The 15,885-nt window shown below is 42.3% G+C and overlaps 1 protein-coding gene across 1 annotated transcript in view; it reads right to left on the bottom strand.

Annotated features, from left to right (window-relative positions):
- The window catches only part of SH3PXD2A (SH3 and PX domains 2A), a 236,847-nt gene that overhangs the window by 12,109 nt on the left and 208,853 nt on the right, over nt 1-15,885 (bottom strand). Inside the window, exons 9-10 of the mRNA XM_062496397.1 lie at nt 14,221-14,334; nt 9,970-10,053 (exon numbers count right to left, since the gene is read on the bottom strand). Of these exons, the coding sequence (XP_062352381.1) occupies nt 9,970-10,053; nt 14,221-14,334 (198 nt within the window). The remainder of the gene's footprint in view (nt 1-9,969; nt 10,054-14,220; nt 14,335-15,885) is intronic.

Below are 15,885 nucleotides of genomic sequence, written 5' to 3'. Positions count from 1 at the left end.
TGGTGCACATGATAGCATGAGTTTCTGTAGCTAGATTAAAGGCAGGGAAGACAGGCAATTAAGTTCACCCCAGCCAGCCTTCCTAGCACTTTCTACCAGCAGTCACAACAAGGCAGGGAAAGGACAAATGGAGGGCTGTCAATGCAGAAGAATGGGCAGGAAAAGAAGTGAGTCCAAAGCTCCTCATCACTGCAGAACAAAGGAGCTATGAAAAGGTTGCAGCAGCTTGAAGTGAACACTCTTTAAGGGAGTAAAACAGATTCAAGCAGCTGTTTGGTTTTGTGGCTCAACTGCATTTTGTTGCTGGGTGAAGCATGGAAACTTTAATCGAAAATAAACCAAAGCCCTTACTGAGATAAAGTAAGCCCTTACCTCAGGAAAGGGAAAATAATGTTGACAGAGCATCTAATGGCAGTGAATTTAGCAAAGCTACATCTCTGAAGTCAAGTTCCCTTGACTGGTCACATTTAGATCCTTCTAATTCTGATGGGGCAAAATCTGTCAAAACCTTTGCTGCCAAGAGGAAAAGACTGCTGCTCTCCCCTAGGGGGGCTGCTTTACTGGCTTATCACTGCTAAGAAATTCCAGATAGTTTGTAATTAGCACCATCAGCATATAACACCTTCCCAACAGAAATACTCCACTACAAGATGGGGCCTGAAAAATGAAACCTGTGAAATGAAATCCCAGCTTCTAAGTCACAGGATAAGACAGTTTTCCTAGCTAGGTTTCTGCTCTGGGTGGTAGAATGGGACTAATTTTTCCTCTATTTTCAAGTCTGCTGCACAAGGAGCTCTGTGTCTGGTTTCCACTGCATGCAAAGCATCAAACTGAATTGCAGAAGACCCCTGGGCAGCCGGATCTAGTCCTTGGAAGGGCCAAGGGAAAGTTCAGAGCTGCTCTGTCCAGATACACATTGTTTCAGACACTTCCAGGGATGTTTCTAGGACAGTATTACTGAGCTAAGCATATATTTGCTGAATCTTGGAAGAAGGCTCTCTTTTTTTCTTTCCCCCATACCAAAGCTGCTTTACAACCCAGGCTGTCAGAGGTCACCCTTGCCACTACAACTCCCACAGAAATTGCTGTGTTTATTCTATTTTTCCTCCACACAAACACCAGGCTCTGCTTCAGCTAAAGCCACTGTTCGGCTCCTCTTGCTGGGCAGAGTGGTCTCACTCTTCAGGGATGTGGCTTCCCTTCTTCTGCAGATAACCATGCATAGGGTGCTCAATCCTAGCTTCCAACACAACTCTCCAAACTTCTGTGAGGAATTGAGACAGTGGTCACCCATCGAAACCAACAGCAATGGAGGCTGATCACTCAGGAGAAACAGTAGGGCTCTTCTGAACTGCCACTGTCTCATTCTGTCCATGAGCACCTTCACCAATTACATCTTCTGACCTGTGGCTTTCATCTCAAGACTACTGCTTTTTGAGAGAAAAGCCCTTTAGATGACTCCTCCCTATACAGAAGAAATAAAAAAAATTGAGTGCATGGAAATAGGGAGGGGAGAGAGAGAAAAAGGATCTGCCATGAAGCAAGACAATCAAAAGTGTTAAAAATCAGCTCTAGAAAAGAAGGTCCCATAAAGTTTTTGCTTAGCTGCTCTATTTTTAAGCCTGCAGACAAAATCCAGGAAGCCGCCATTATAATTTCCCCTTGCAAAGTACTTTGACAGCAAAAACTACATTTCCAAGATTACACACATTTGGTTTCTGTCAATGCTGCAGGAGATACCACAAACATACATGAGGTTTGTAACTTAAACAGTATTCTGGAGATATGGGCCCCCTTGTAATCAAAGTGTAAATTCTGTTTTATTTCTCAAAGATTATCTCTAGCCAGTGGACACTTTGTATAAACCAAGATTTGCAGAAGGGAGCAGGGGAGCTCTCAGTGGATGTGCCACTGAAGAGGACTGATAACAGCATTCAACATATCAGATTATTATTCAAAAGTCTTTAAGATAAGATACTTGACACTTCATGACTGATACATAAAGTTACTGTAAAGACTTAACATAGACAAATGAGACAATCAGCAGAGCATCAACAGCAGAATGACACTGCTCTGAGTTACACTGACAAATCGGATATATCATGCTGGTTTCAGTCAACTTCTGTGACAGGCAATAGTATAAAACAGAAGTCAGTGAACCATCCCAGACCTACTATCGAAGTAATATGCCCAGATCTACAGAGAGTACAAAAGCATATAATTTTGGTTCATTAAGTTTTGACTTAAGAATTACCAAGTAAAAAAAAAAAAAGACAAACAAAAGGATAATTTATATTCACCATCTGCAGCTTCTGTTACATCAACCTCAGTGTAGAGGTCAAGTGGGCAGAATAAACTTTACTGCATGCTACAAAGCACATACACCAGCTAAAAGGCTGCATTTAGAAACTATGGGATAGAAGTCCTACCCCCTCTGAGATAAAATTACAAGAAGGCAGCTCTCTTCTGAGTGACATCAGAGATCTATTAATTGCTCAATTAGCCAACTTCACTCACATTTCTTTAGTACTAATTTGCAGGCCAAAGACACCTTCCCCAGCTGAGCTGAAGGAGGTTCCTCTGGATTTTGAGCTGCCCTAGTAAATCCAGACAAGGCATGCATGAAGAAGCAAAGCTTGTTTGGCAAAGAGCTACAATACACATCTGTCACATCATGCATTATCCAACTGCAACCTACTTAGGTTGGAAGGAAAGGATTAGTATGGGTCATTCTCTCTCCTCCCCAGGCACAGACACTATTTCAAATATGCACAACCAGAATTTTTGCACTATTACAACCACACAGTTCATACCTTGCTGCTCTAGCTGTGCTCTGTCCAGCCCTCCCAGACACTGTGGCAACCCAGTGCTCAGTCCCCTACTCATCCCGAGCCTCAATTCTCTATCAATGTATCTTTCTCCTCTTTCCTCCTTCCCAAAAGAAGGCAGGCTTCTATTCTGCTCTTGTTCTACATAAAAATCTCCTGAAGAAATACAGTAGAGAATTGGGACCAAAATATAGGCACAGATCTTGGTGGATCACTGGGAAAACAGCATAGACAGCAGAGAACACTACCTATGTCCCTGGGACAGCCCACAGTACTAGAGAGGATTTTTTCTAGCCATAAGGATTTTCCTCCAGAAAATGTAGCACAGGTACAGTTATCCAGCTGGAAATTGCACACATATACAGGACAAAGCATGTGAGCTGTACAGTGTCCTGCATTACAGCCAGATACACTACATGGTCTATACAAAGGTACACTACAGACCTGGTACCAGGAAGTCACTGGTATTTGAGTGTCAGGGGTCACTTTTTTCCACAAGTCGTTAACATCTAATATCCTTCTGTGGTCACTAGAAGAGGACAAAAGCAGCAAAAAGGAAAAAAAAGGAGAAAAACACTCCACCAATAAAAAGAACACAACCATTTCGTGTTCCTCAAGCAACACCACAGTGTTTTGCCAAGATGAGGCCTTTTCTATATATAAACAGCAATAGCTCTAAAATTAAAAAGCCATTTTAAAACCAGTTTTTGAATGCAGAGCAGAGTCAAGACAACCCATACAAAACCTGATCTAAAACCTGGCTAGGACAGTTTAAGCACGCCCATGTTTCTTGTCCCACCCATTTTAAGATGCAGCCTAATGAAGTGCAAGTTTTCACATAAAAAGAATTTATAATACAGCTATTAAACCATGATGTGATTTACAGCAGAGCAAGATGACCTGCAGCCACCTTGGCAATGCTCATCAAGTAGCAACAGGTCACTTCTGCAGTCACAGTGTAATGAGGACTGAAATATTTCTTCTGCCTTGCCCAGCCTGTTCACTGGCTGTGATAGAACATACTGGCTGCAGAAAATGAGGGATGATACATTTGACTTCTTAAATGTTAGGAGGACTTAATGACAATTATTTTTGGATAACTGCAGACCTTGATAACTGTGCTTTCTGTTTTTTCCTTTTGTGTAGGATTGCAGCTTATACATAGTGAGCAATTTGATACATTCCAAAACATTCCCTTTAAACAACCTATTTCCAAATAAGTTTTCTTTTGTTTCACTGATGTATTTCTGTCAAGTAGTAAAAAGGGAATCTCAGAGGAATTTTTAAGCATAGGTTATGGCATTTTCCATACCAAGTGACCTCTTAGGACACCTCTCCCACAGGAAAAACCTCAGGACAGCTACCATGAAGCTCCATTCCCTCCTGAAGAAATTGCACCTACTTGGCTGACAAAGCAAGACACTGAACCGACAGCCTGTGAGGCTCCTCCAGTCCCATCTGTCAAACCAGAATTCCATATTTTGCATGTGTGACTGTGCACACACACACACTCTACATTGAAGTTACGAGGTGTCTTGAAATGGCAACTTGGTCCCTCCTCTGGCTGTCTGGATTTATACTTAATGTCAGATCAAGGAAAGCAGACCTGTGGTTTTACAGCTCGAGTTGTAACACAGAACTTCAGTAGCTCTTTCCAAATCTTCCTTATTCTATCTTCACAAATCTGTAAGCACTGATTTTTTCAGATTCCTCCTGGTCTCTCACCAAGGTGATAGACTTGCCCCAACGTTTTCAAAGTCCTCCACCATTGCTGCTCCTCACTAGCCCTTCATTGACTCTTGCACAGCCACTACAGCCACCTCCTGCCTGCCTTGCTCCCTTCCCAGTCTTTCAGCACACGCTGCTCCTGCACAAAGTTCTTGGCACAGCAGCCCTCCGGCATTTCAACCATACTCCTACCAAATGCATTCCCAATTCAGTTGTTCCATCTTGAATTTTCAAGCCTATATGGTGTGCCTTGCTTTAATGCCCTACTACACACACTCACACGTTCATGTGGGTTTTGCACTCCTTCAAATTCTGTGATCTTTTCCCACTCAGCCTCATGCCTTTCATATGATGCCTCATCAACCTAAGCAGGCTCCTTCCTTGATGGTGTCAAATAACCTGAAGCTCTCAAATCCTTCCTAAAATAAGCCTTACCTAGCCCGATTTCCTGCCTTACCAAACAAGCTTAGTTTTACTCCGTCTCTAAAAGCTTTTAAAAATACTGAATAAGGATCATTTTACACTGTGAACCCCCCTTTGGTTGCAATAAGATTCATGCCAAACTGCCACTTGCCCACGTTCCTTTGATGCACAGATCTCCTTCTCCTTGTTTAGGCTGTAAACTTTTTGGGACAGGAGCCTTGTCTTTTAACAGCTAAAACACCACACGTGTTTCCAGCCCTGCACAATCAGTCTCATCTTTCCCAGGCAAACAGCCAGTGCTCAGACTTTTCTGCTTCCAAGTTCTGAGTACCCCATTTTGCATTCCTCTCCTTCACCTCTATTTTGTAAGGTTTTCTGCCTCCATTAATAATTGTTGAAGTTATCAGCAGCACTTCAGGAGCCAACCAAATAAGGGAGTCATTTCCTTTGCTCAGCTGGTGCTTGTACATGCCCCCAACTTTCTGTGACCCCATCCTGGTTTGAAATGCCAGTAGGGGTAGGGATAGAGGGGAACTGGGCTAGCCAATTAATGATTTCTCAGCAAAATGCAACAGCCCCAAACCTACATCTTCCAAGCCACAGAAGAATTTTCTTTCAAAATACTTTCCCCTCTGTCAGCAGTCTGTGTTTGCCCTCCCCCCCTCCTCCGCTCCACCCCTCCTTTGTCAGACCTGTTTCTGGAAAAAGTCTCACTGTTCCAGAAAGCAATGCATTAATTCAACATGGACTTTGTTTTACTTGCCTAAATATGCAGAGAGAGAATGACTGTCCACAGTTATCAAATGTGTTCATCTGCAGACAGAAGCTCTTCAGCCTTTGTCCCTCTTCCCCTCCTGCTTTTTTATTGTTTTAAATAACAGAAAACCTTATGCCAACAGATAGAAAAAACAATAATGACATTTCTTCTAAACATCTTTGTATTGTGCGTGCTCTTACTTCAACCAAGCAAGGAGCAATAGCCATTTACTACTTTCCTTGGAGAACAGAGTACCAAAACAACCACAAAAACTGACAAAAAAAACCCCAAATCAAAGAAAAAAAAATAATGAAAAAAACAAACCAAAGCAAAGGAGAGAACAAACTAAGTCTGAAGCTGCTCTGTGCTGGTTTGATTTAGCACAGCAGTGTCACTCACAGCCCTGAGCTGTGATTGACAAACATTTCATCACCATCAAGCACAAGCAGGGAAGAGTGAAAACAGAGTGAAAACAAAGGGAGAAGTCCCATGGAGGGGGCTGCCAAAGAGGGCTGAGCAGCTCTGGTGAGATACAGGAAAGGGAAAGAGTGCACAAGCACATCAGCCAGGCTGGATTACCAGCACTGATCCAGTGCTCTTTCCACAGCTACAAAACTGGCTGCAGAACTACCAGTATGGGCTAGGACATGGGGTTCCAGTATTAAAACTGACTCAGGATGAGGTTCAAGTATCAACACCACTGGGTTGCATTGCTGCCTTCTCCCTGCACACTACCTTTCCCTATCAAACTCCTTCTCTCCTTTAAGACAGGCAAGCAGTGGGAAGTTCTAACTTTAACTCTTTCAATTAACTACTTGTGCTAGGAGCTCCTCCTAAATAATTGGCTCATTTGGCAGAAATTAAGCCCACGTGTCACTATATTGTTGGTATGAATAACTTTAAAGTGCTTTCTTGCATTGTAACAGCTCCAGTTGAAAGCACTGGGCACAAAACCAAAGCAGCAATGACTTAGGTCAGATATCTGGCATAGAAGACAGGTATGTAACCTCCCAATTTTACCAATCCAGCTGTAAAAACACAAATGACTTTTCATTAAATTACCCTGTAAATAATACTAAGTTCTCTTCCAGGGGAAGTTCCCAATAAATGCATGTGTAGAATTGCTATTTAACCCTGTACAAAACAAGAACTCTTCAGCTTGCAGGTCTAACAAGTATCAAGTCTGAGGAAAACTACAAACTTTCAGGCTTCTCATCACAACCCATATTTGTATTACTGGAGTTTCAGAATGTATAGGAAAAAGCTTAGAAAATGTACAGCATTTAACATTAAAAAACCCGCAAGCTTTGCAGCTACATAAGAAACACAAACCAATGTAATCTCTTAGATCTGGGCACACCACAGACCATTTTAAAGAGAAAAGTTCAGCAACAAAAGTCATCTGTTTCTCTTTGTAGAAACAGACTACAGCTGTTCCCTTTGCAGTTTTTTTTTTAATTTTTAAAAAAGAGCACAACCATGATATTCAACAATTTGTCTTTCATGTTTCTTATTCACAGACCTAGTAACACCGCTTCCAAATATCTGGAGGTCAGAGATACCTGGCCTCTTCAAATGGTTTTGGAAAGGGTGGAAATAAATAAGCCATATGCTATTCCCCCCCCCCCCCCCCCCCCCCCAAATAATTCTCTCCCATCAGGCAGCCTAACAGGGAAGCAACTACTCTTCCCTTCTGCACTCAGGCTTAGTGTTTTTATAGTGAAGTTAGAAAATTATGCCCTTCAGAAAATGCTTAATTCCTTTGATTCTGGCCTTAAAGTGATTCTATGACAAGCCTAACTGATAAAAATGCTTATTAGTGGTACTCAAGCATAAATACAAAGGGAGGCATCCTTTACAGCTTGCTTTTAAACTCCAGTGAACTCCTGGAGCTAGCCCTTCCAGCAGCAAGGACTATTTCAAGCAGAATATTGCTGGGTGGGAAGAATTTCAGCCAAAATGTTTAATTGAGTTCGTTTCCAAGGCAGAGGCCAAGTAGGGAAGGGGAAGCTGCTCTGCTTGTCTTGAACAATTCTGGCAACCTCCTGTTTGAACAACTTGAGTTCTTCTGTGCTTTAGAGCAAGGATGTGACGGGTGGCAGGGGGGTGCATATGTACATTTCATACATTCTGTCATTTCACTGAAAACCCACCCAAATTTGGCCTTGCAAGAAGTCTTCTGGGCTGGGATGGGAAGATGGGAGAAAATCTCTCTTGACCTCATATAAACTGTGCTCTGTTAGAGAACAGCAGGCTGGACACCCAGAGAGACTCATACTTTCAGCAATAGCAGTTTGGAAGGCACAGATGTCTGTACAGGCTGCAGCTCTGCAGGATTATGAAGCTACTGTCTCCAACTTGTGCCCATTTATTCAAGTCACTTTCTGTACTTCCAATAAGCCTGCTCTTGTAAGCCCTCCCTCACCTATCATTTCTTATGACATTAAACAGCTTATTTTTAGCCAGCCTGGCTAGCTGTGGCTGAAATAATTGGAGAGACCTTATAGAAGCAGCTCAGTCACTGAGAGTGCCCCAAACCTTGGACAGAATCATAGAGCGCTGAAGTTTGTGCCAAGTCCAAGTGCCAAGATTCAGTTTGAGATAAAGCACATATTCTCCAACACCCTCAAAACCCCAGCCCTGCTTGGGCCTAATAGGGAAGAAACTGTAATGAAGCAAGAAAAAGGCAAGGATGGAAGAGATTAGGACAGCCTGTACTGGGGAGGACTGCCAGGGAGGACACTGGCACTCATCAGAGGGCAGGTTTGGAGAAGATGCACACAGATGGTGGGCATCAGAATGCAAGTGGGATAACCTGGGAATGCAACTTAGGTCCCTGAATCTTACCAGCTGACTGCTAAGGGACTGGTTATGCAGTCTTAATATTTTATTTAGCTTTGTTTGCAATACTGTATGAATATGAAAGAATGCATTTGTTTTCACTAGTAAATAAATTGTTTAGGAAACTGATTCCCATAAATTCTCCCAGTTAAATTGCCAGAAAGCATCTAGCAGAGTTTGACAAGAAGTGAGTAGCTCCCAAACAGCTGGGGCACAGGAATAAGCACTTCCTCCCTACCCCCCTGCCCAGGACAGTATGTGGACTTATGAAGGTTTTTTGGTGACTTCAGAATGCATTTGGTGGCTGAGACGAAAGACCTTGTCTTTTGAAAGTAGTTTCAGTTGCTGCAGGGTCAAACTACAGCAGGAAGAACATTGAAGAACTCTTGTTGCTTTTGTTTCCTCAATATAATTTGAAACAATGTTAAAGGGTCACTGAAATCTGGATCTGCTTGAAACGGGAGTTTGCACATAGCACATCATCAAATCCAGCAGGTAAATTTGCCACTTTAAAAATACATTCCCTCCCTAATAGGAAAAGGCACCTTTCCATTAACTGGGAATCATCTCTTGCACTTTTGGATCCATTCCATCAATAAGGTTGTCTGAAAGTTACAGAGGTGCAAATGTCCCCCCTTTCTTTTCCAAAGTGCAGTAAACACATCTGGATGATTTTCCAAGTGGAGCAGGAGATAGACAGGATACCTTTGTTCTGGGCAAGATGATTTACCTGCTCCTAAGAAATGCTTTGTTTAGAGGGCTCCTCAGACTTTACTCAAATGCAAGGTGCACCCCCCTACCCTGCCATACTCACTGTTAGACCAGCAAAAGCTAAAAGAACACAGAACAAACCAAACCAACTAAAATGCTTCTAGTGGTGGCATGTTAAATAATGCAAAAAACTCCCCAAAGTTCTCAAATCTCTCTGTAGTGCCAAGCACTGCTTGCAAGGAAGAGAGGGGACTGCAACTGGAATGATTTTCATCTTTCCACACCACACACTTTTCCAGTGTGCACATCTCCAGCCACGGCTTTTTGGCATTCAACTCATTTTAATAGCCCTGAAAGTATCATTTGTCCTTACTGAGGCAGGAAAGACTGAGTACAAATATGCCCAAGTTAAAACACAACAGATGTGAGCTTCCCCACCAGCACAAAGAGTCAGACTGCAGAGCTACCCTTGGTTACCAGCCTCCAGTTGCTGGGGTGACTAATCCTGGCTCCAAGACACCCTCAAGCTGTCATGTATGAAGTTCACATCTGAACTCTGGAGCTTTGGCCCCTCACTACCAAAGTGCCAAAGATGCAGGTCCCGACACACAACAGCTGAAGCTGCAGTGTGGCTTTTGGTGCCCCCAGAGTGGCTGGTGCCAGAGGAAGCTATGAATTCACCTCGACTCTGCTGCCTGTTGACTATCCCGCCCAGCGTCCATCGCCGGTCCAGGCGCCTCAGGTGAGCCTTGCGTCGCTTAGAAACTAGTTTGGAACATGGATGGAAACAAAACAAAGAGAAAAAAAAAGAAGAAAAAAAATGATGGGAGGGTGAGGAATAAAAACAAAACATGGTATTTACAAGCACTGATCTTGTTAGTGGGAATGGGATAGGTGGGATGTAGATGTTTTGTTTTAGTTTATACAGTACAGTGGAACAAGTTAACTTCTTGAGCTTGAGCAATGCCAGCCATCCAGAATTGTCACAAATTGCCATTCTTACTATTGGCTTTTCTTAAAAAAAAGTAATTATAATAAAAACCTCAAAAACATATACACGCTGCAAAACAAGCGGCACAACTAAAGACGACTTGTCCAAGGAGAGTGCAGTGGCAGGACACAGCATCATTGCTGTAGCATCTCCTAATTCAGCTGCATAATCTTTGGGGAACTCAGCCTATTGCATATGACATCAAACACAACAGGGCTCTAAACCTCTCTAAGAAAAATTATCACACTATAAACAAACCCACAAACTCTTACGTAGGTTCCCTCATAACAGCAGCACTCGGGAAGTGAACCCAAGTGAAATGTGTCTGATGTGCTTGCAAGACATGACTTGCATTCATTGCCACAGATCGTTTTCATGATCCAAACTTCTAATACATAGATTATGATACAAAATAAAAAACTAACCTTACAATTACTGAGCAGGCTCAAGAAGCTAACAAGCCAGGACTGAGTGTTAGTTACATACTCAAACAATAACTTATGCTTTAAGTATAAACAAAGACAAGACACTTATGGAAATGGCACTGTGAGAGCAGCTGTGCACAGAGGACACCACTTGTTTTCTGGACCACATACTTAGATGTGCATTCAGTTTCTTCTTCTGCCTGTACAGGTATGAAAGACACTGGAACCATTATGACTGGCAGAGAAATACAGACAAACACTTCCATTTTTTCCCTTCAAGAGCTTCCATCCCAATTTGGCAACTACTGCATGGCTGCTTGGTGCTGCTGCAAAGCAGTGCAATACAACATATTGCAAGGTAGTGACAACTGAAGTGCAAACAGAATCATTTTACCAGTGGTGCTTGGAAGCTGTTAATAAAATTTGATATCACATCATTAATAATAATTCAATTCTGTACATCTGTACTTATTTAGGGATTAAACCCTTATAATGGAGTAGACACCATTGTCTTCTAGAACTGTGTTCTGTAGTCAATCAGGCACAGAAAAATTATTTGATTGGGAAATCATTAGCTGGACAAGAAAAAAAAACAAACAAAAAACTTCACCGAAGAGTGGCTTTTGACTTTTTGTCCTTTTTATCTGTCAGGGACATAGATCAGACTTTTACATCCAGCTCACTCTCCTCAATTTCTCCTTTGCTGCAAGGCCCAAAACTTTCCACACCACCCTAAGTGGAGGTGTGGTGAATGGTGTTGAACAGGTACATTATCTAGTCTCTGGTACTCTGTACTTCCCCTTTGATCCTGCATTGGTCAAAAACCAACCACAATTTTTCAGAATATAGAAGATGTAGTTTTGGCTCACGGAAATCAGTGATCCTCTAGGAAGCCCATGGAGGAGCCAAGGATGAGCAGATTTAACCTGGTGACTTTTCTCAAATCAACAGGACATTAGACTGCCAGTTACACACATGCTACACAAAAGACAACACAGGACACCTCTCCAGACACACAGATTATATCAGAGAGAGAAGCTAAGTTGCAATAAGGCTGCGTGTGTTAGGAAGTTTCTATACAAGAAAGGAAGAAATTAAATGCTGAATGTAAAGGCTTGCAGGATGGAGGGGTGCAGAAGGAGTAGAAACCAGCTTAAGGTGTCAATACAGAGCAGTCAGCTTGCTCTCTCTCACACTGGTAGTTTGGAGGATTTAGCCATCCAGGAAGATCCCTTGAAAACTGGGTCACACAGATCCACCACACCTTGTCCTCACAACATACGGCCATCCCAAGTGATAGCCCTTTTATACCACAATGATGCTTTTGTATGAACCAGGGTTTTTTCCTCCTTAAAAATACTGAATTTTAACATTTGATCCCAGACTTGGACTTGGTTGGTCATGCCACTGTCACCAGAAAGGCTGCTTATTAGCAAGTGTCTATACCTTTCCAGAGATTATTTTAACATGTTTACTTTATCAGCTCCTGTAGCTGTTAAATGTTTCCCTAGATTGCTTTCTGATTGTTTTCCAAGCCTTGCAAGATGGTGTAGGTCCAAACACAGGCCCAGGTAACAAATCAGCTGTCTGCCTTCATCCCGACAAAAACGTTGTGCAAGCTCAGGTGCAGGGAGGAAACACTTCTGTCTTTCTCAAGGAACAGACTATTTAAACAGAGACACATGAAAATATTACTGCTATGTAGAGGCAGAATTATTAGAAAGATGTGTTCAGACCCCCCATCTTTACTGGGCCTGCCACAGCAGAGCAGACTTCTAGGTTTGCCTGGCTTGTGGACTTGTTCCAGGCCTGTTCAAATGGGGAGGGACAAGGGGCTCATGCACAAAACTCCCTACGTCAGTGCTTCTGCCCTTTCAAAGTTGGGGGAGCAGAGGTTGCACAGTTGCAGGAAGCCAGTGTCTGTTGGAGACACTCAAACTTGTGTAAGCTCTAAATTCTGGGGCTAAGGCATTTAATCCACTAAAAGTGCTTTCCTCCTCAGTTACATCAGAGCCCCTTTCTCCTGCTACTTGGAGAGAGCAAATTTTCTAAGTACAGTCACTCTGATAAACCTTTTTAAAGTAATTAAAACTCAAGTAATGTAAACCCAAGTAATTTTTTCCTTTCCTACAAAATAATTATATGGAGAAGACAAGCCCAAGTAAAGAAGAACTGGAGGGGAAGAAACGAAGAAAGTAGGAAGTCTCAGCTTAGATGGTTAATAACAGAAACCAAAGTTACTAAAAAGCAAGTAGGCAAAATCTGGGGCACACCAAAGCAGCTGCAAAGGTTATGTAATTAGATCCGTAACTGAGATGGAACTGAGCAGAAAGGGAAAGGCAGTGTCAGGTTTCGGCATATCTGGATTTGGAGTATGGCAGGTAGCAGGGCTGCTGACCATAGGTGAAGAGACCAGTGCAATGGATTAAAAGGGATCGAGTGGAAGGAGATAAGGAATATTTGTTGCATTTTCCATAGCACAGGACACACTGCTGTGTGGCAGCATCCCTATGCAGAGTATACTCCAGAGGGCAACATGAAAGGAGGAGGAGAACTTGAAATGAAAGCAGTTTAAGCACTAAGGCTGTCAAGCATGCACCATATTTAAGAGTCAGGAAAAGGGAGGAAGCTGCAGAGCAACAGACAAGGCATTCTTCAGTGGTTGCAGACCAGAGCAGTAAAGTTTTTTTCTTTAATAACAGGGAAACTTTACTCACTGCTTTTGCATCCATTAAGATGCTGCATCATACCAGACTGGTTCCTGGCCTACCAATCTACAGCCAGTCTGTCTCTAAACCAGGATATGGGTAGACTTGAGCAGGGAAAAATAAGTTACAGAGACAAAGATTTCAACAAGCTGCAGATGTCACCCTTGGAACCCAGCACAAAGTCCTGTTTTGCCTGCGTGCTATTTTAATGGGCAAATGGTCACCCCGACACATCTCTAAGCCTCCTGCCTGTGCTAATGAAAGGTCATCTGAGTTTCCACATACATTTTACATAAGTGTTACGTCAAGAGCATCTAGATTTAGCAACAGATTCACTAGAATGGAGCAAATCATAACAAAAGTGTCCTTTGTACACAGTTGCTACATGAGAAGCCCATTAGGACATGGTTAGTCTTTCATAATGGAACTGAGGAACATGCGATGCTGAACTATTCCACTTCTGGAACCTGAATTAAGCATCTTAAGTAAAAAAGAAAAAAAGCAGTGCAGCTAAATACATATAACATGACAAAAGCCATCTCACTTCTAACAGAACAAGGAATGAAACCATACCAAATTACCTTTCCACACAACCACTGACCATAGCAAACAGCAGTGAAACTAGTTTCAAAGATTAATTTAAAGGAAATTAATGAGAAGCAACCATTAAAGTTAAATCTCACTCCTTTCAATGGCCTGTGGCTCTATCATGCATCTTCTTCCAATCAGAAGCTCTCACTTGGGGGAAAAAAAAGCATAAAAGCAAGCAAATACCAATTTTCTCTGGGTAAGAAAAAGATTCTCATACCTTCCCCAAATTTAGATGTATTGATGTCAGAGTCATCTCTGGTTCCATTTTGAGATTCCAGGTATGTAGCAGGGACCCATCCCTGCTCCTCCGCTGTGCTTACAAACCACCAACCTACAAAAAGAAGCAAAAGAAGTTTCTCAGTCAACATTTAGAGGAACAAGAATAGTAAAATGCTACAGAGAAGATGGCAGAGTCATCAGCTCTGGTGCATGTTTGAGGCATTCTATAGCTTCCTAGAACAAGAAAGGGTTTACTGCTATTATACCATTTCTATCAGATCCTATCCCAGTGGTAGTGTGCAGGCTTGCTAGAAAAAGGGTACAATGAAGCAAATATCAATTCATTTTAAGAAATTCCAAATCCATCCATGACAACTGTGACTCAAGTTCTCTAATTCAGTTTCTCCAAGCTGGTCTTGCTACATATACATCTACAGTATCAAAACACTTTGTATGTGCACATATGTGAAACAGTACAAACACTGCCCAAATCCTAATATGAAGTATTACAAAAGGCAAATGAGGGAAACAGCAAAGACATTCATAGAAATACACAGATTTCAGAACAGGATATAAAAGTGTTTCTAGAGCACTTGTAACCACAGCTGGTATTTAACAAACATGACCTGAATTCAACACCCTGGGAAGCTGGAAAGTACTGCACAGGACAGAAAAAAAGAGAGAAAAGCCAGCTGAAATCTGACTTCAGAACATAAGCACCAGTTATTTATCTTCCCACCTGAACATCCAAGTTTCAACCAGTATCTACAAAAATGTTAAGTATTCAGCTATATATGTGGATATAACCTTCAGGTCATATCTGTGGACGGATGAATAAAATTAAACGCATGCCGATTTCAGATTAAATGCATCTCAACTATAACTATCCTTGCCTCTTTTCTTGCTTGGTTGCAATCATTTATTGAATCCTTCAATGGTTTTGACATAGAATCACTCACCCAAGAACTTGCTACTCTCAGATATGAGCGTAACTAGATTCTTCTCCACTCAGATAAGGTCTGGGTTAAGACAACAGGAAAATAGAAAGTCTACCAGGTAAGCAAACCACTTCTGTTGTTTTCTCTGATACCCTAGTTTCCCCAGAAAACATAAGCTGCTTTGTCAGGACCATACAAAGTGCTGTCCATTACCACCCTTCCAGCTTCCCCAAAGGAAGTTGGGAAAACAGCTTTTTCTGTACATGCACCTCAGAACAGTTTAAAGACTTTAATGGCTGTCAGAAACACAGCAAATTTCACAGAAGCCTGCCTGTGATGAGCAAAGGTGTCACCCGGGCTGTAAAAAGATGGGCACCAACACTAGTGAGCTGTGAGGTGGGAATGCATCTCTCCCACAGCTGGGATACCACAGCCCAGCCCAGCGAGGAGGGAAGGAAAGTCCACTGGGCTCTGCTGCCATGCCACATGCAACTGTCTGTAAGAGAAAAACCATCCTGCTGAAACAATGCTCAAGTGTTTGTGCTAAAAGCCACCCAAATTAATTCCAAATCCTGTCACGGAAGATTTTACCAGAGAACAGTAGCTACAAACGCTTGCTTTCCTCCCTGAGGCATGTGGCTGGGAGACAATGTGCCCCAAGCAGCAACCCCTCACATACCCCTGGGCAGCTCCTAGGCAGCTCTATTTATTTACGCTCCAAATTC

The sequence above is a fragment of the Cinclus cinclus genome, chromosome 7 (assembly GCF_963662255.1).
Source record: "Cinclus cinclus chromosome 7, bCinCin1.1, whole genome shotgun sequence".
NCBI classification, from domain to species: domain Eukaryota; kingdom Metazoa; phylum Chordata; class Aves; order Passeriformes; family Cinclidae; genus Cinclus; species Cinclus cinclus.
Note: the sequence above shows the minus strand (reverse complement) of the source record. Positions and strands in the feature narration are given on the sequence as shown.